General features: G+C 34.5%; 5 protein-coding genes and 1 long non-coding RNA gene across 8 annotated transcripts; 4 read left to right on the top strand and 2 right to left on the bottom strand.

The window, feature by feature from the left end:
• Positions 1-2: 2 nt before the first annotated feature.
• On the top strand, positions 3-6,490 carry LOC124453674 (UDP-N-acetylhexosamine pyrophosphorylase-like). 2 transcript variants are annotated; one of them, XM_047004496.1, is made up of 10 exons: positions 3-589; positions 1,455-1,803; positions 1,867-1,932; positions 2,157-2,284; positions 2,626-2,697; positions 2,954-3,022; positions 3,394-3,579; positions 4,527-4,565; positions 4,771-4,822; positions 6,103-6,490. In XM_047004496.1, the coding sequence occupies exons 1-10, from the start codon at positions 111-113 to the stop codon at positions 6,256-6,258; spliced, it is 1,596 nt and encodes a 531-aa protein (XP_046860452.1). In that variant the 5' UTR covers positions 3-110; the 3' UTR covers positions 6,259-6,490. The 2 variants fall into 2 exon arrangements, with proteins under 2 accessions (XP_046860452.1, XP_046860453.1); XM_047004497.1 differs by lacking the exon at positions 4,771-4,822 and having other exon boundaries at positions 6,103-6,366.
• Position 6,491: 1 nt separating this feature from the next.
• On the bottom strand, positions 6,492-10,568 carry LOC124453677 (vacuolar protein sorting-associated protein 26B-like). Its single transcript, XM_047004500.1, is given in 11 exon segments — positions 6,492-7,206; positions 7,574-7,716; positions 7,954-8,022; positions 8,341-8,447; positions 8,710-8,772; positions 8,984-9,085; positions 9,185-9,341; positions 9,439-9,483; positions 9,486-9,513; positions 10,250-10,393; positions 10,473-10,568. Coding segments are annotated over 11 exon segments (972 nt in total). The 5' UTR covers positions 10,476-10,568; the 3' UTR covers positions 6,492-7,095.
• LOC124453681 lies at positions 8,086-10,180 on the top strand. Its single transcript, XR_006951160.1, has 2 exons — positions 8,086-8,216; positions 9,865-10,180. It is a non-coding gene; the product is annotated as an uncharacterized LOC124453681 (long non-coding RNA).
• A 68-nt stretch (positions 10,569-10,636) lies between the features above and the next one.
• On the top strand, positions 10,637-12,473 carry LOC124453678. Its single transcript, XM_047004501.1, has 6 exons — positions 10,637-10,961; positions 11,287-11,436; positions 11,562-11,680; positions 11,771-11,881; positions 12,033-12,100; positions 12,186-12,473. Exons 1-6 carry the CDS (start codon positions 10,691-10,693, stop codon positions 12,319-12,321), a joined length of 855 nt encoding a protein of 284 aa, XP_046860457.1. The 5' UTR covers positions 10,637-10,690; the 3' UTR covers positions 12,322-12,473.
• On the bottom strand, positions 11,379-18,151 carry LOC124453675 (integrator complex subunit 12-like). 2 transcript variants are annotated; one of them, XM_047004499.1, is made up of 8 exons: positions 17,907-18,151; positions 17,346-17,604; positions 17,026-17,218; positions 16,691-16,757; positions 16,388-16,480; positions 15,430-15,540; positions 15,115-15,345; positions 11,379-12,181 (listed from the first exon to the last, which is right to left on the bottom strand). In XM_047004499.1, the coding sequence occupies exons 1-7, from the start codon at positions 18,036-18,038 to the stop codon at positions 15,130-15,132; spliced, it is 1,071 nt and encodes a 356-aa protein (XP_046860455.1). In that variant the 5' UTR covers positions 18,039-18,151; the 3' UTR covers positions 11,379-12,181; positions 15,115-15,129. The 2 variants fall into 2 exon arrangements, with proteins under 2 accessions (XP_046860455.1, XP_046860454.1); XM_047004498.1 differs by lacking the exon at positions 11,379-12,181 and adding an exon at positions 12,373-12,732.
• On the top strand, positions 13,493-15,116 carry LOC124453679 (testicular haploid expressed gene protein-like). The gene is made up of 3 exons (XM_047004502.1): positions 13,493-13,702; positions 13,866-13,927; positions 14,380-15,116. Exons 2-3 carry the CDS (start codon positions 13,881-13,883, stop codon positions 14,912-14,914), a joined length of 582 nt encoding a protein of 193 aa, XP_046860458.1. The 5' UTR covers positions 13,493-13,702; positions 13,866-13,880; the 3' UTR covers positions 14,915-15,116.
• Positions 18,152-18,714: the final 563 nt, after the last annotated feature.

Genomic DNA, 18,714 nt, shown 5'->3' with positions numbered 1-18,714 from the left:
GTTCCATTTCCGTCAGTTCCGTTTTGAGTACGTGTTTCAAACTGAACTCCAATAAGAGCGGGTGACGCAAATAACGTCCTTTTTGAAAGACCTCTTGTTTTAAATTTGGAATGGATTTAGCTGCGCTACGTACAAAACTTGAATCTTATGGTCAGGAGCATCTTTTACAGCATTACGATCGTCTAAAACAGGAAGAAAAAAGTGCGTTTTTGGATGAATTAAGTCATTTAGATTTTGATCGCGTGAAGCGAATTTACGAGCTAAGCTGTGAGGAAGCAAACAACTCTGGAGAGAAACAGAAAACCTTAGAACCCATCCCTGAATCATCTAGTGATAGCGTTGCTTCTGCTAGTGATGAATTGAAAAATGAGTGGCGATACGCGGGCCTTAAAGCTATTGCGGAAAGCAAAGTAGCCGTTCTCCTTCTAGCAGGAGGTCAAGGTACTCGTTTAAATGTACCATATCCTAAAGGAATGTACGATGTTGGTTTACCATCAAGTAAAACCTTGTATCAAATCCAAGCTGAAAGAATATTGAAAGTTCAGAAACTTGCGGAAGAGCATACTGGAAAATCTTGCATTGTTACATGGTAATGTATTATAATTATATTGCACATTTAAAATTGTGCAATCTCAATTTTCCCAGTTCTTCTTTAAAAACTACCTTACAAACTATTCAAAGAGACAAGCGTTGTTTTGACGTGGCAATTTACATCAAAAGTAATTGTTTGTTTCTTTTTGATGTTGTACATGAGTAAAAACAATACATATTGGCATGAATATATTATTAAACTTCGTATTTTTATGAAAGCACCCTGTTGCTAAGTAATGTAATCATTGACACGATCATTTGAGACTAAAAAAATACTTGGACGCCCAGTTTACTGTGAAACTGACATTAACACCAACTGTTGACAACTTTTCTAGGACAACAAGTTTCTTACGAAAATAATGAATGGTTTAAAATTCCTTAAAATAAATAATGATTGCTTTCAAAAACAAGGTGACAACTGCACTTGTCATCCCTCAGAATGTGCTTGGACAAATAATTTCATATTTAAAGCATGTTTGACAGAATTTACAAAATTTCATTAGGACTTTTGCTATTCCAAGTTTGAGTGATGCAGTGTAACAACTACTACCATGTATTGCACATAAATTTTAATTTTATCAATGGTATGGTTTTGCTACTTTCATACCATCACAGTCACCTGTACAATTTACGTAGGAGCTGATTTCTTTATTTCCTATATTCATCTACATACTAGCCCCATTTTAACACTCTCCCTGTAGGAATCCCTCTTTGTGAAAGGTATCAATATAAAGCAAATCCCCAGGGGATAAATAGAGCAAATATAATACATTGAATGTTTCTTCATAGTGGCCAAAACATAGACTGTCTATTGCTACACCATTGCAAGTCAAAACTAAATCCTTTCTCATTTGATGCTGTAGGTATATCATGACAAGTGAGCATACACAAACCTCAACAGAGGCATTCTTCTTAAAACATAATCACTTTGGTTTAAAGAAGGAAAACATAGTATTCTTTGAGCAATATCAACTTCCATGTCTCTCACCTGAGGGAAAGATTATCCTCCAGGAAGCAGGAAAAATAGCAAAGGCTCCTGATGGAAATGGAGGTCTTTATAAGGCTTTAAGAGATAGGGGTATCTTGGATGGCATGAGCAAACGAGGGATTGAAAACATTCATGTGTATGGTGTTGATAACATCTTAGTTAAAGTAGCTGATCCTATCTTTATTGGTTTTTGTCTTTCAAAATCAGCAAATTGTGGAGCCAAGGTGTGTTCCAAAGTAATCAACTTTTCTATTGTATTGTCATTTACATTGTGATGTTTATGACAGGTTGTTGAAAAAGTGCATCCCACTGAAAAAGTTGGAGTAATTTGTCGATTGGATGGACGGTATAAGGTAAGTTTAAGGTTCCTATCAGGTTTTTGCTTCCTGTAGACTTGTTGAAACTGTGATGTTATATTTCTTTTGTCTAACACACAATTTTGCTTCTAGCTGCAGCTGCACTTCCAATTTATAGCCAGGCAATTCTCATAACAACTTAGATTACACAAACGTGAATGAGATTACAAACTATATCATTAATTTAGATTCAGTACTTATAAAATATTCCTATCTTATAGGTTGTAGAATACAGTGAGTTATCACTTGAGCTGGCACAAAAACGACATGAGAAAGGCCACCTTCTTTATAATGCAGGAAACATTTGTAATCATTATTTTACATTGAATTTTTTGAAAGATGTTGTTAGGTATGTATGAGGATATACATGGGTACCAAGTTATTTTCATAGCTAAACATGCTAAGAAATAATGGTTATCTGAGATCTAAAATACTCTTTTAATTATACATAAAAGATAAAAGTTTCTCCGGATTTAAAGTGAGTTTTATTGAGCTTTAATTATATATTAAAATATAATTATATATTTATTATATATTTTGAGTTAAAAAATTTGTGACTGACATGCCACATCTTTTGAAGAAATTTTTTGCAACACTTCATGAGTGTGGTTTTTTATCTATATAATCTTAATCAATTTCATCAATCATTGCCTTTTTTTTGGTTGCTAATATATTTGTTTAAATTTCTAGCAATCATGAGCATGAACTAAGACCACATGTAGCTAAGAAAAAAATACCATACATAGACGATGATGGAAATAGGTTTGTGATCAAAAATACTTATATCACAAATTGTGGAATGAAGAAATGATGTTTTGAACAATGCACATATGATTTATATGAACAGATTGTTTGATTTTAACTTTATGACAATATTCAAAGTATAAATTCACTTAGTATTGTCCAGTAGAAAAGGTGATCAACCATTTATCATATAGTCTATATGTGTTTCTATTTATTATACATAAATCTCAACAAGTGATACTTAATGATAATTTTATCATGCCATTATTTTCAGCATCAAACCATTGAAGGAAAATGGCATAAAACTAGAGAAATTTGTCTTTGACGTGTTCGAATTTTCTCAGTGAGTATAGAAAACTTGTATTTTTACCTCATTAAGTTCATGGAGTTATGTTTCTGCATAAAGTCAGAAAGAATGATAGCAGATAGTAAAGCAATGAAACTCCTAGCTTATGTACTACCTAATAGTTCCCATTTTGGGTTGTTCAGACTGTGAACATGTAACCTGGTAACATCTGATCTCTGATACTCTACTGATGATATTTTTTTGAAAAATTTTCCAAAATTTCCATTGCTTGTAGAAATTGTTTATGGTGCATAATGCATGTCAACCTGCTGATATTTTGAATACTTGAATGCAGTTATTTTAAATTGGTGAAATGTCAATCTAAATGTAACATCTACCACTTCTAAACTAGTTGCATTTTTTCAAAGGCAGTTTGCTGTATTGCAAGTTGTAAGAGAAGAAGAGTTCTCGCCACTAAAAAATGCCCCAGGAGCTGTTAAAGATACACCTGAAATGGCTAGAGATGCATTATGCAATTTACATTATCAATATATTGTTAATGCTGGCGGTAAATTTAAGTCCAATGACGGGAAGATTTTACCAGATATTTCACGGTAAGCAACATCTAGAGGTTATGAAAAATGCATCATTTACATGTAATGAAAGCCTGTAATGGCATTATCTTACAAAAATCAAGATGTGAGAAGTTGATTAAAATAACTGATTTGACTAATTGACTGTCTGTGAAGGCCTGTAGCCACATTTTATATAGTGATCCAGTTGTTAGTTAACAGCGTGAAATGTTTTAGATTGACACCCCTGTAGCAAGGGCAGGCAATATCCACCCCTGTAGCAAGGGCAGGCAATATCCACCCCTGTAGCAAGGGCAGGCAATATCCACTCCTGTAGCTAGGGCAGGCGATATCCACCCCTGCAGCAAGGGCAGGGGATATCCACCCCTGTAGTAGGGGCAGGCAATATCCACTCCTGTAGCTAGGGCAGGCGATATCCACCCCTGTAGCAAGGGCAGGGGATATCCACCCCTGTAGCAAGGGCAGGCGATATCCACCCCTGTAGCAAGGGCAGGCGATATCCACCCCTGTAGCAAGGGCAGGGGATATCCACCCCTGTAGTAGGGGCAGGCAATATCCACTCCTTTAGCAAGGGCAGGCGATATCCACCCCTGTATCAGGGACAGGGGATATCCACCCCCGGGAAATTTCTAAATTTTGCAAACTTGTAAATTAAACAACAAAGTTGTCCTCCAACCTCACACTACTGTATAGCTAAGGAATGTTCATGGATGCCCTTACAACTAATCCCAAATTTTATCTCCTATAATTTAACTACTTGAAACTGTCCCTAACCGTACTGTTGGCCACGGTTATCATATAAGTAATACAAGATGCAAATTTCTATTCCAACGTGTAGTTTCTATTAGAAAATATGCTAGCTATTGTACGTATTTAGTCTTCATCGTGAATGACATGCACGGTGTTGAAATTTAAACGTTCCTTTGAATTCCGTAACGTCATTAAAACGTTATTAATCCTCTCTATAGCAAAACAGTGGTTGATGACAGTGTAGATGGTTCTGGGCGGTAAGTCACATCTTGAAACATAGACTATTGCTGTATTGAGACAAATTACCAATGTTCAATAAAATCAATTTCTAATTATATACAAACTAAACCTAATGATAATCATTGAAGTGATCTGCTAATAAATTACTCCAAACACCACTTTTCATTCACATATTCCATCACACTATTAAATCGTACATAAACTTGTGCTTTTTACTTACAGTTTACCTCCAGTCAAATGTGAGATATCACCATTGTTATCTTATGCTGGGGAGGTAATGTATAACATCTTATCCTCACACACAATATCTTAGCTAATATATTACGTAGGTAGTGTATAGACTGCTTTCGTTTTATCATCTTCATTCATCACTACCAACACTGACACAAGTTATCTTAGTTTATATTTTAGGTGGTGATAAGACAATTCTTGTTCTCTCTTGTTCATTCATCACCACTACCTACACTGAAACGCGTTATCTTAGTTTATATTTTAGGCAGTGTAAAGACTGTTCTTGTTCTCTATTGTTCATTCATCACTACCTACACTGACACACGTTATCTTAGTGTATATTTTAGATAGTGTAAAGGCTGATCTTGTTCTCTATTGTTCATTCATCACCACTACCTACACTGAAACGCGTTATCCTAGTTTATATTTTAGGCAGTGTAAAGGCTGATCTTGTTCTCTATTGTTCATTCATCACTACCTACACTGACACACGTTATCTTAGTGTATATTTTAGATAGTGTAAAGGCTGATCTTGTTCTCTATTGTTCATTCATCACCACTACCTACACTGAAACGCGTTATCCTAGTTTATATTTTAGGCAGTGTAAAGACTGTTCTTGTTCTCCATTGTTCATTCATCACTACCTACACTGACGCACGTTATCTTAGTTTATATTTTAGATAGTGTTAAGGCTGATCTTGTTCTCTATGGTTCATTCATCATCACTACCTACACTGACACAAGTTATCTTAGTTTATATTTTAGGCAATGTAAAGACTGTTCTTATTCTCTATTGTTCATTCATCACTACCTACACTGACACACGTTATCTTAGTTTATATTTTAGGAAGTGATAAGACAATTCTTGTTCTCTCTTGTTCATTCATCATCACTACCTACACTGACACACGCTATCTTAGTGTATATTTTTGATAGTGTAAAGGCTGATCTTGTTCTCTATTGTTCATTCATCATAACTACCTACACTGAAACGCGTTATCCTAGTTTATATTTTAGGCAGTGTAAAGACTGTTCTTGTTCTCTATTGTTCATTCATCACTACCTACACTGACACACGTTATCTTAGTGTATATTTTAGATAGTGTAAAGGCTGATTTTGTTCTCTATTGTTCATTCATCACTACCTACACTGAAATACCTTATCCTAGTTTATATTTTAGGTAGTATAAGAACTGTTCTCGATCTCTGTTTATTCATTCATACCAGTATCTTAATGTCCAAGTCGTTTCACGTCATGTGCTTCTATAGGCGAAATTAAGGCAGCGGGTTCCTTTTTAGTCGAATAAATTCTACTTTACTAGGGTCTTGAGAGCGTAAAAGATCAAATATTTCACGCTTCACAGTCTACACACTTGAAAGCAGACGAGGAAAAAAATATATCAAATGGAAATGAAAAAACATCGAAAGTGAAAGAAGCGACAAGTCCTAAACGACGTAAAGGTGAAGATATTTTGTAAACATAAAGTACAACGAAAATATTTAGCACTATAAATTTAGTTACAATAAAGCATGAGAATAACTTAAGAATATCTTATCTATAAAAATTTATTTTTTAATCGCTGTAATGAAATAGCGACAGATACGCCATTTTTCACATTCACCTCATAAAATTCGAATACGAGTATATGAATAATTTTCGCCATCAGTAAACATGTTTATTCGTGAAAATCAATAAATCTTTCAATCTGGGTTCGTTTGTTGAATTATTTTAATTTACAACATGTAACGATTTTTTATGGTGATTTACGATTAATCCATCGTTGTCTAATACGTACTTACATGCAGAACATGATAAATTTTACCTTTTTAAATTATATTAGCAATTGTAAAGAATACAAAGCGACACTATGACCAGTACCTTAAAATGGTTTTCGTAATAGCTCACTTCTTCACAACACTAATGTTGAGAGAACATACGTAAGAAGGAAACATTAAAATTTTGTGCAGAAGGTTCATATCGTGCCATAACGGTTAGTCAAGGCAGAGATGATACATAAATAGTTCAAGTATAATCACACAAAGTGATTTAACCAATCACATACGTGTAACCACGTGATTTAACCAATTACATACGTGTAACCACGCATGTACCTTGTCTACGAGTAAAATTACAATACATATTTCAATACATTTAACAATAGTACTTGCCTGTCACTGCTTGCACACGTGTTAATCATACCGCTGTCCTTCAAATATAGAGCACGTTTCATAAGTCATATCATCAATATAGCCATGTTGCAAAGTAATGTGATGATTTCGTCTTCGTAAAAACGCTTTTCAGAGTGTATTTTACATTATTGCTTGTTATCATTGTCTTGAGATTCGTTGCCCTTAAAATCATTGTCGGTGACGAAAACAGGATGCTGTCGTCGCTTTAATTCCCCTTTTCTCCATAAAGTAACCTCCTAAGATAAATATTTACATTGATTAAATTGATGTTGAAGCTCAACTCATAAAATACATGAGTGTTGGGTCTTCATCAGAAGTTATCTGACGTTAAAACATCAGTTTTTACATACTTTTATCATGCGTCTTCACTAACACACAAATAATCTGACATTAATTGTTATATACTGCAAACTGCTGTTGAATCTTAATTCCATATACATACTACTGGTCTAGTATCTTTATTCATATAAATGAAACATTCATCTTACAACAACACAACCCTGGCAGCTAACATCAAGATCAGGAGCAATGATAAGATAACAAATGAACTAATTTATTTTATACACTAAAAACTGAATATTTTTGAAATCAAAGACAACTCACCTGTTGTTTGAAATACCGCCTTTCTTCCTCATCAATGAGAACCAGATTGAGATAATATCTTACAGAGAACTTTTTACTCACATCTTTAAATGTGGGTGTTAGATCATACCCAGCAAGAAACAGCCTGATAGGAATAGACTCACCTAATGAACATGATTTTAAAAAACATTGGTAAGTTTAATGTACACATTGTGTCACTGCTCTGCTTAACAATAAATTATGATTGAGTTAATGATAGAACAAATAGATCTAGCAGCTACCATCTGTATGGGAAAGAACTATCGCCACTTTTTTCTTTTGTGAGTATAATAATGAAATAACATTACATATTTACTTTTGCTTGAACATAAAAGTCCTGAAAACAAAAAAATGTTATGTACCTCGAACTGGTGCGCCATCCATTATTTCATACTTTGCTATTGTCTCACTTTCATTATAAGAATTAGGACCTATACAGAGGGAAAAAAGCATGAATCTGACCTTGTTTGTTCTTAAATAAAAATCTTGGAGTTTTGTTTTAACTATTTAACTGTAGTTGTACTTCTTGTACTTTGTTTTAATACTTTTTAAAATTGTAGGATTAGCAACTAGCCAACCAGCACACACAAGTCAATTACAAAATCAAAGATTATTGCTTCATTTGGTAAGAGAATCAACATTTTTTAGAATACTAGAGCATCCTGATATGGTAACGATTACAAACAGTTCATCAAACACAAGTTAAATTTGAAAGCAATTACAACACAAAGAAATTGTTTGAAAAAAACCTGTTCCTGTTGTTTCACGTTTGATGATCGCAACTTCCATATGTTTGATTTTGATACGAACAAGTAAAAAATAGATTTTGCCAACAATAACATCCTTGAGATGATACCTACAAAATGAGATCGAAACAAGCATTGTTAAACATTGAATCTTTTACTTGTTGAAAGGTTTCTTGGTAAGAAAATGCAAACTTCAGAAAATGCAATATAAATTATTGGTTAATCAAATGTTTATCAAGGTATTCATTACATCAAAATCATCATACCTTCCTTTGATGTAATAAAAACCCCAAAATGCAACTCATTGAAATTTATGAGTCAAGGTTGGGTTGGGGGTTCATTTTACTGTAAGGCAAGCTTAAAAAGACTCACTTGGATTTGTTATATTCAAATTCAATATGAAGACAATCCTCAATGCCAACTTCCATTTTGATGCTAAAATTGCATTATCCAATAAACATTTTTATACATATCATAAACATGAAGTTAAATAATGTTTGAATATGCTAAATATGGCAAGCCAATGAGTGCTAAAAAAATTCACATGAACTGCAAACACTGTCTCTTCTATTTCACACAAAATTTTCTGACTTATATTTAAATTGTACGCATAAAATGAAAGACAAGTCTTGAACTACATACGTACCTTGTGTTGATTTCTGGGTAGCTTGACAAAGTATGGACACCAATTTCCATTTCTTTAATTACATCTGTCAGTCTTCGACTTATTGTCACTTTTAAGAAATACCTACAAATTACAAAATTTCCTCTTCAAAATAAGTAACTAAAGCATGCTGAATGCAAATATCATTTAATTATAAATACATCTTGAAGTCAAGTAAATTACCTTAACCTCACATTTGTACCAGTATATGTTTCATATGGCTTTTCAACATTGAGAAATTCAAAATCAAATGATGCATTTTCAGTCATTACACCAGGTCGGGCCAGTTCCTTTACAAGTGATGTAAATTCATAGTGATTACCACGATCGTAAAACAATTCTAAACATCAAATTATGTGAATCAATATATTATAAATCAAATGCATATGACTACTATGTGCCATTCTCACTATATTTCAAGAGCTAAAAATATATACCGATTTGTCCAAACAGTTCAATCTTTATTCCATGGTGTTCAAACTTTTTCCTGGATATTTCAAGTTCACTTTTACCTTAAAAGATAAAGGGCAGACCAGAAACTTTTATTAATTGAAAGAAATTACTACATTACTATCCAACAAGTTCAGTTTGGCAAGGCTGAAACTTCATGGAAAAAATGATTTGTAAAAATGATTTGAAATCCAAATGCTTTGGAAATAACAAAAAATGCAACTTGTACATCTTCAAAGATAAGTAATAGCTATGTCTATTGTAATGCATATTGCTTCCTGATTTTTGGACAGACAACTACTTTCTAGTCAAAATTATATTATGATGCAACTGAAGTTATCCAGGTGAAAATTATACACTGACATTGACAAATGATATGCAAAAATTATTCATTTTAACTTTTTTTTCTTTAGATATCAAGTCTCTCATGCAGCAATGCGAAAGATTGTTGCTTTTCCAGACAAGAAAACATTTTTACGCAGTCATGTGACACATGCCTCTGAACAATTTGTGGGATTAGTGCAAGTTTGATTTGCAAATAATCGATCAAGCGAAAGTTTCAAAAAGAAAAAAACAACATTTATAAAGCTAAATGTTGGTTCATTGTTAAATCTGAAATCTTAAAGACTTGAAGTTGAAGACTTACCCGAATCTTCTTTCGAACAATAATACAAGTATACGAGAGAAGAGTCACTATGAAATAAAGTGACCCCCGCTTTTAAATTTTAACAGGAAGTAAAGTCGACCTAGTTTAGATTGCAAGCTTAAAAAAAAGCTAAGACTAAAGGCGCAACAGACCTTTCCTTTGACCGTTTCGCCATCATAAAATAGGAGCAATTTTTCCTTTCTCCCATCCTCGTTTCGCACTTCAATTTGCTTTCGCTTGTCCGAGCCTTCTAAATCAACAAATATGTCGGTGGACTGTCCAAATCCTAAAAAGCTCTAAAGGAGAAAACGTATGGCTATGTCAAAAAGTACCGACTCAAAAGCAAACTAAAACATATTTCGAAATAAACTATACCATTTTCTCGCAAGAACACTCATAGGAAGCTCTTACTTCCCTGCGGCTGCGCCAAGAATCACGTTGAACTGCCTGAAATTTTTAGGCATTCTTCCATAGCCTGCACATGGGCACAATTATTTATTTATTCACTTTATTTATTTACTTCCTGAAGACATAATCAAAACCAATTAATTAATTACTTTGAGTGGAAGATTATCAACTAAGCATGCTAAACAATGACCGAAATAAATGTCTTAAATCACGATCAAAATTCAGAAATTTCTGAGACATTGTCAAACGAAGGAGATATTTTCAATATATCTACACGACTTCAAAAATTAATGCTGCAAATTAAAGGCGATTTTATGACTGGTGAAGGGAAGTCCGTAGACTACCATGGCATACGATCTAGCCAGGTTTTTATTCGTTATATTGCAGAATGCTCCCGTTTGGTCACCGTCGACCTTGCCTCTCTCTCACAATCGGAAAGAATTGCATTTTTTATTAGTATGATATTATTCTTATTAAAAATCATTATTAATTTACACGTATTACATCTAGACTCTAGTGACCATACATAGCTTGGTGACAAAGCCACACTAACAATATGTCTTGGCAGAAATTCTGCAAAAACTTGTTAACTAGTCCATTGTAACTCAATAAAAAAATGCATAATTTAACTGTTACATTCAAAGACTACTTATGGCCATGGTGACTTTAAACCATGGTGAACAATCCCACTACATAAACCATTATAGTGTAGGTCTCACTTTGACAAACATGTTTGTAAAATGCTGTGAACACATCACATCGCTCAATGTTTCTTTCCAAGATATCTATAATTCGTTGACAATCCATGGGATATGTGAGCAAGGATTACCTTCTTCTGTACTTGGTGTTAAAGACTTCTGGAAAACTATAGCATACAACATTGGAGGACATGTATTTTCTCTTGATGATATTGAACATGGTATTCTACGAGGTAGATAGAACTAAAGTGAACACTACAGTGACTATATAGTCATCCAAAAAAGATGTGCCACAGGCTACTATGTTTTGGTCAATGTTTTTCAAACTGAAAACCATGGTATATTTGTTTAATTTGAGGCAACAGACCACATCCATCAAGTCCCAATCCATTGTTTGATGAAAGTGATCCTCGTCTTCAATACATTGTAGTCGATTTTGATCCTCGGATACATTTTGCCTTAGTCTGTGGTGCTAAGGTATGTGAATGAATCACAATATGCAATGATTGTTCCTTCACAATTACTGTGGTTCTGTTCGCCAAAACTTCAACAATCTTTATTTAACAGTCATGTCCTGCAATCAATGTCTATTCAACTAAAAACCTCGAGCGTGGTCTTCAAGCTGCCACTGATAACTTTTGCTCTCAAGAAATCCACGTTGACATTCATTCAAAAAAGGTGAAATGCAAAATGTTTATATTATGTTTGTGCATGAAACATACACCAAAGGCTGATAGTTAAGCTGTTTGGTCACAACACTTACTTATGTATTGGTTTTTGTCATATAGCTATGTTGCACCATGATAAATTCTTCTCTTATTTTTTGAAGGTGACGTTATCCAAAATTTTTCAGTGGTACAAGAGAGACTTTGCGGAAAAGGACATCGATCTGCTAATGTCAGGATTTTGCACCTTAAATCTGTACTTGTTATTCAAAACAACAATTGTGTTTCAGACTTCAGAAATATCTTTGTGTTTCTAGATGGATTCAAAGAAATAGCAGTGGCAAAGTATCAGCAGATTTAAAGCAACTAGTAACGGAAAACCATGATGACGTAACACTAGTTTACAGTAACTACAATTGGGAGCTAAATACTGTCAAACTGACAAATATGTAATACATATACGATTCATATCTCTGGAATTTGGATGAACTTGTTGTATGAGAATTTTAAAATGAAATCACATTTAATTTTAACTAGAGTAACTCGTGGGAATTTAATCGCTATGTGATATGACAATCATTAAAAATGATTATGAATTTCTTTCACACGGTTGTTTGAAATATTTTCAGAGTTTGTTTTTTTAAACGCTTTTTTTGGATGAACCTTCTCCTCGAGACGAGCAGGTTTCGTGATCAATGGTGTTGGACATTTTATTCGAGAGTCGAGATAACGTCGACCAGCCATCACGAAATTTCTCCATCCTGATTCCTCAACTCTTGTTCTTAATGGTTTTAAGTGGTTTGGCTTTAAGTATGATGGCCGAGATACGACTTCTACTTCTTTCACTTTGTTTTTTTGCAACAACTAAAACATACCAACGTCACACATTTACGTCATTTCTAACTATTCTAAGAACACGAGCTTTGAGAACAGGTCAATTTGAATGAAGGCGAAAGATTAGAGTGCACAAGAACTCAAGTTTTAATATCAGTTCACTCGTGATGAAGACTAGAAAAGTGTTTTTCATATATAAAACTGACCTTAAAAGAAAAGGAGCTAAAATTAGGTAAGTGAACTTTGACATAACTTTGCACATTCATCTCTCGTTGACTAGAATAATTATTCATCTCTTGTTGCCTAGAAGAATTATTCCTTAAATCTGTGTTAAAGAGTTCGAGCGTGGTAGCAGACAGTTCTTTATTGTCAATCACTTTAGGCTGTAATGCATTATGCGTTAACCAAAGCTGTCTAGTAGTCATCTCGAGTCTATTGCCTTGACGGCAAATGTCGTTACGATTGTGCTCTTCCAATCGCTGTAGCGTGACAGCCTGTTTGTATTCGTGAATATGCTTTGAAATATCTTGAAAATGATGAAATTTGTAATTATCCACAACAGAATGTTTGGCAAATTGCTTTGAGTTGAAAGTGAAATTAGGAGCTTTCCTATAATTCACGCTTAATGTTGAGTCACTGAAAGGCCTTTTTGAACGATCCTTCCATTTAAAGTTTTTCTTACTGAAACTGACAGTAGCTTCTGATGTAGACAGGGAACGCTCTTTCACAAAACTCGCACATTTCGCTCCTTCGTTGCGGGTAATCAACACGTCACAGGCATACCAAGGTGATATATCAGAGGATGTCGAAACAAGCGATGCCAAGTCGTGTGGTTTAAGGATTTCGTATATGTTGGAGTACACATATTCTGATGATGATTTTAGGTTGTCATTGACGCAAGTTTGGTCTGAAGGCTGTAGTTTACCACAGTCAAACGATTTATCTATTGAGGACAACTCTCTTTCAACTTTCTCACACTTAATGTCTTTGTTGTGATTTTGTAAGTTGGCCATGTATAACTTTCACCAATCAGTCTTTAAGTGAGCCATTATAAAATGAGAAATTCGCTTTCGACATTCGCGAAACTTGGCGTTCTAATTTAACTGAGACGTTGAATTCGTTTCTGTTGCGTCATTAAATTGCGCTTATTAATTGTTTTTCAGGAAGCAAAAAACGCGATGGTGGAGAAAATAAATTCGAATAGTTTACCACTCCCAGATAACAGGTACGTAGCTAGCACAACTGTATAAAATATGGAATTTTTACCGTTCTTTAGGCCGTAATACACTCCTGACCAAGAGTGATGTGGTGTTCAACTTAAAAATCGGTTTTGACATTTTGACTCAAGTCTTGTGTGCAAAATAGGAGTTATCTCATGTTAAACCCAAAGATAGATATTCCAGTGTAGTGACTTTGGAATTATCTCATGTTAAAACCTACGTTTGCAGGTAATCCAACCCTGCGTCTTCTTCAGGAATAATAGGAATTTGAAACTTGAACTTCATATTCTCTAATGTAAAGTCTCTATCGGGATTGACGTTAGATGCAAACATGAGTCTTTTTTTAATCTTCATTTTATATTCAAACCTCTGTCCTTGTATAGTTCTACCCAGTGCCTTTTTTAAAACTGACATTTGCTTACTTTGCAACATGGTTGTTGCTGCCATTTCAATTTAGATCAAAGGACCTAAAATACCATAACGACTCGATCGCTCCATCGGCAACAGAAAAGAAGCGTACAACAAGACTGATGGAGCTAGCAAGACCTCGGCAAATGCATCCAGAATACCAAATAAGTAAGTCTGCAATTCCACTTATTACAAAAGCAGCATTAGAGGCAATCCCGTCGCCAAGAATAGAAGAAATCTCACAGCCACTTCGTAAAGTTTTCATGATTGAAAATGAGTGGCGCGTAAAAAACTCGGCCCTAAGCTACCGACCGAGTGAAAGGATTCTTGAGTTATCTCGACCAAGACCCTTTGCTAACGGCTACATGGCCTGCAAGAGTTTTGATGAGACGTGGCGTGTTTCAACGAATGCTCGTAAAGCGTCGTCATCCGAACGTATTGAAGAGCTCAGCAAGCCTCATATAAGAGCAGTGGGTACCAAACTCCCACGGACAGATGCGTTCATTGTTTCGGCAGCAGCAAAGAAGGCTATAGCTAGTGAACGCATTATTGAACTTTCACAGCCCATAATTAGGGGAAAGTAGAAATCGGAGTTCTTGATCTCCTTATCGCACAGATAAAAATATGAAATCAAAAATCCTATTCAATATGGCCAATATATATCTTCAATGAATGCATAACATGGAGACATAATTATTTGTTAAATAGGTGAACATTTTGTACATGGTCACACCAAGTGTCTACAATAAAATTAAGCTATTTCTCCCTTATCTTACTGTCCTACCTTATGACATATCTTTTAACGCTTGGTAAACCTTTGCTGACTTTTTGCAGCCGCTTTTTTCTTCACCAACTGTAAACGTTTCATGTATTGACGTGTTACGTCACGTGGATTGGCATTCCCAGGAGACTTTATTGTGCCATTGTTGCTACCACTGGCTGCTGTGACCGTTGACGCAAGATTTGGCATCACAAATGATTGATTGACTGAGGGACTTGTCGGCGAAAACATTGGCTAAACATTACCAAAAATAGTTGATTAAAAAAATAAGGATATACAAGATTTCTACGACTCCATGATATATTACATATACAATACCTTAGTGTCAGATCTTAACGGCGTCTTGAAAGATTGTGTTTGAGATTTAGTTGATGCTTGTATACCATGTGAAGTGATAGGTTTTAGTTTTGGTACACTTGTTACAGGTGTCTACAGTTGTAAAATAACAAAAACTACAAAAGTAAACTTTTTATGGATATCAAAAACAATGAAAACCCTTCAAGTAAGTCCTGTTCTTCAATAATAAAGTACACATCACTGAATCACAAAGCACAACATTGACTGGGACTTGGCAAAATGCATTACTTACAGTACTGACTATAGACAACGGCTTACATTAGAAAGTTGGTATACCAACTTGGAACAAACCCCCCTGAGCAGGTCACAGCAATTACCAGCACCTTATAAACGACTTATTCACAATACAAACAAACGATCAACTAAAAACATTACACTTCACACTAATTCACAATGACAATACACAATTGACACCCACACATTACAACTAAAAAACATCACGCCTTAATCACACATCACAACTAAAAACATTTCACTTTGCACTAATTCACAATGACAATACACAATTGACACCTACATATTTCCTGTACACACAATACAATGACGTAAGAACCAGATAACAAATACGGCTAACCTGACATTTACTCCTCATTTGACTCTGAAGATGACTACCGCTAAGGTTGTCAAAACGTCAGTCAACAACAACAAAAACAGTCCTTCTCAGGACTATACCAACCTGGACGATCTACATTTACAAACAAATAAAGTACAGCTACCACATGATAGATATTGTGAACTAAGTTTTCAACTAACAAGGCAATATATTAAATCCTGTTTGTAAATTAAGAATGTTCTTAATTCACAAGACTGTTAAAAGATCTTTGAGAAGTTAAAACCTTTGACCATGCAACTTGCTAAAAAGAAACATGACCAAGTGTTTTGATCAAATGTATAGCTCCTTTTCATAAAAAAAACTTACAGCTTGTTTCATCTGCTTTGAGCAGTTGCGACAGTACCACACATGTCTTAGATCATTGATACTCTGATCTGTGATTCTAGGGTTGTGGCAATTCTGTTAAATGAAGAAAAGGTTTGTCACAGTATAAATAAGAATTTCAATATGAGGATTATCTCAGGAAGATAATAATCTTTGATCATAACTATCAAACATTGAATGCCATTTATTTAACATAGTGATGTGCATTAAAAGAGAATGAGGTCAAAGTTTCATGTCAGCAAGAGAAATTGACTGTTTTTATTAGCAATAACAGATAGAGTTTACCTGGTGATAAAGACCATGACATTCCTGACATTCAACCAGCTGATTTCCCATTTTGTCAGATTTACCACTATAAATTACAAACTTGCCATAATCAACACTTAATTAAACATGCCAAACAACCAATTCTATAAGTAATTTAGTGGTTTTGCTGATATATATTAGGTTAAAGAAGAATAAAGACTAAGCTGTTCACCAAACATAAAAAGATAGTAATGTCACAATAAACTAAATATATGAAGAGGAGAATGTGGCTAAGATCCTAAAAGCCTCCAGCAAATGAGTCAAATATTCAGATTGGATTAACATTTAACAATGGCAGTTCAAATGTTTAATACCTTGAGCAGATGATACATTTTGTAACATTTAAGTCTTCTGACATTTCTGGATCAGGTGAGCTATCATGAGATGCTTCATCAAAACCATCCAATGTGGAATTATCTGTACCAATTTCTAGTTTTTGTCTTTTTCTTTTTGCGAAAAGATTACTTGAGCCCAATTCCTCCAAAGTTTCTTCAACATAGCCCAAGCCTAAGAGTCAATTTGTTTGTGAATATTATCCTTACCACATTCAAGCAAAGAAATAAAAGGTCATGAAATGGGTGACACATAACAAATAAACACATTTTCATCAACTTTGTTTATTACTCTAGCAAACCTAGTTCTTCAATTGTCTCTAAGACATTGTCATCAGGAATATCTGTACTTTGCATCATGGATGAACCCATCTCAACAGTCTCTGTAAAGCCATCTGTTTTATCATCTTCTATGATGGTCAAAGCTGTATCACTGACATCTTCAACAACCTGAACCTCCGAATCACTTGATATTGTGATGACTTCATTTGCTGATAACAATGGTACTTTAGTGATTGTCTCAACTTGGATCCCTTCTTTCTTAACCTCTTCCTTCTTTTTCTAAAAGTAAATCAAGTTCATTTTCAATTTAACTTTTAGTGTTCTTCTCAATACCCCCACCCCCAGCCCCTTAAAAGTTAAAACTAAATCAGCCATTCGTTTCTTCAGTGAAACATAACCATGGATAAAATAAAGGGCGTAAGTGTTTACATTATCTATTCATTATTTATAGAATGCAATTTTAGGATGATGGGGTGCGCAAATCTATAGACATGTTAACTCTCAAGTCTCGACTACGAATTAAGACAAAAGAAATTCACTAACGAAGGCGATGTTAACTTTGCAACTGAATATATTTATACCTCAGACACGAATTCAGGTTTCTTGCCCAATGCCTGATCTCTTAAAAAACAAAGTTGCTCCAATGCACTAGGATGTCTGGAGTGTAGGAGATCAAGTGCTTTTACTAATATCGGATCAACATCTGACGCCATGTTGAATTTGGGTCCTAGTCCTTGTCTTGTCCTCACCTTCACTGTTCCCTAAAGAACGCCCGAAAGAATGCTAAAATTACTCGAGAAGAGAAGTTACTTTCTAGATTAAATCATAAAAATATTGTCACGTAAAAAGACATTTACCATCCAAAATGAATCAAAATTTTATAATATAAGGGTTGAAAGCGAGGTTCAATTTAGACGATACAAATTGCTTGACTTGTTAAATGTTATCTTCGTAAAAACTATTGTAAAAAAGTAGATAATCCCTTTTTTTTTTCATGAAGCCCATGGTGCTTTCGTTCATGATGATAGAGTTACATTTTACAAGGAGGCTCTCGTTCACCACGAGAGAGTTATGAGAAAGTTACATTGTAAAAGATAATAACTAAAAAACGTATAAAAATGTTTAGAGTTTGTTTAAAATATAAGTCAAAAAAGCAGAAGTTGTGTGAACAATTGTAGTATCCTTGGATGTAGTTTCTTTTATGAGATAAGATAAAATTCAAAAAGATAAAATTCAAAAGCAAAAAAACCCCGTTTTCGGGCCATTCTTCCCGATACCTTCTGATATGTAAGGCACTAGAACGCCGCATGTTAACGTTTCGGTAGGAGATTTCGGCCCCTCCACGCTATCCTACTTGGGAGATGCAATAGCAAGCTTCCGCCCATCAGA

Source organism: Xenia sp. Carnegie-2017, unplaced genomic scaffold (assembly GCF_021976095.1).
Source record: "Xenia sp. Carnegie-2017 unplaced genomic scaffold, XeniaSp_v1 HiC_scaffold_25, whole genome shotgun sequence".
NCBI lineage: Eukaryota > Metazoa > Cnidaria > Anthozoa > Malacalcyonacea > Xeniidae > Xenia > Xenia sp. Carnegie-2017.
This window is presented reverse-complemented; position numbering and strand designations above follow the sequence as displayed.

Bases quoted from the DNA above. Each gene is read 5' to 3' on its own strand.
- LOC124453675 (XM_047004499.1), bottom strand. From the start codon at position 18,038: ATGGCGTCAGATGTTGATCCGATATTAGTAAAAGCACTTGATCTCCTA. The intron at 17,219-17,345 runs GTTTGCTAGAGT...ATTGACTCTTAG, and splicing joins AGAGACAATTGAAGAACTAG to GCTTGGGCTATGTTGAAGAA. The intron at 15,541-16,387 runs GTAAGTTTTTTT...TTACAACTGTAG, and splicing joins CAAAGCAGATGAAACAAGCT to ACACCTGTAACAAGTGTACC.
- LOC124453674 (XM_047004496.1), top strand. From the start codon at position 111: ATGGATTTAGCTGCGCTACGTACAAAACTTGAATCTTATGGTCAGGAG. The intron at 1,804-1,866 runs GTGTGTTCCAAA...TGTTTATGACAG, and splicing joins CAGCAAATTGTGGAGCCAAG to GTTGTTGAAAAAGTGCATCC. The intron at 3,023-3,393 runs GTGAGTATAGAA...ATTTTTTCAAAG, and splicing joins GACGTGTTCGAATTTTCTCA to GCAGTTTGCTGTATTGCAAG.
- LOC124453678 (XM_047004501.1), top strand. From the start codon at position 10,691: ATGACCGAAATAAATGTCTTAAATCACGATCAAAATTCAGAAATTTCT. The intron at 10,962-11,286 runs GTATGATATTAT...TTTCTTTCCAAG, and splicing joins AAGAATTGCATTTTTTATTA to ATATCTATAATTCGTTGACA. The intron at 11,437-11,561 runs GTAGATAGAACT...GTTTAATTTGAG, and splicing joins TGAACATGGTATTCTACGAG to GCAACAGACCACATCCATCA.
- LOC124453679 (XM_047004502.1), top strand. From the start codon at position 13,881: ATGGTGGAGAAAATAAATTCGAATAGTTTACCACTCCCAGATAACAG. The intron at 13,928-14,379 runs GTACGTAGCTAG...ATTTCAATTTAG, and splicing joins TTACCACTCCCAGATAACAG to ATCAAAGGACCTAAAATACC.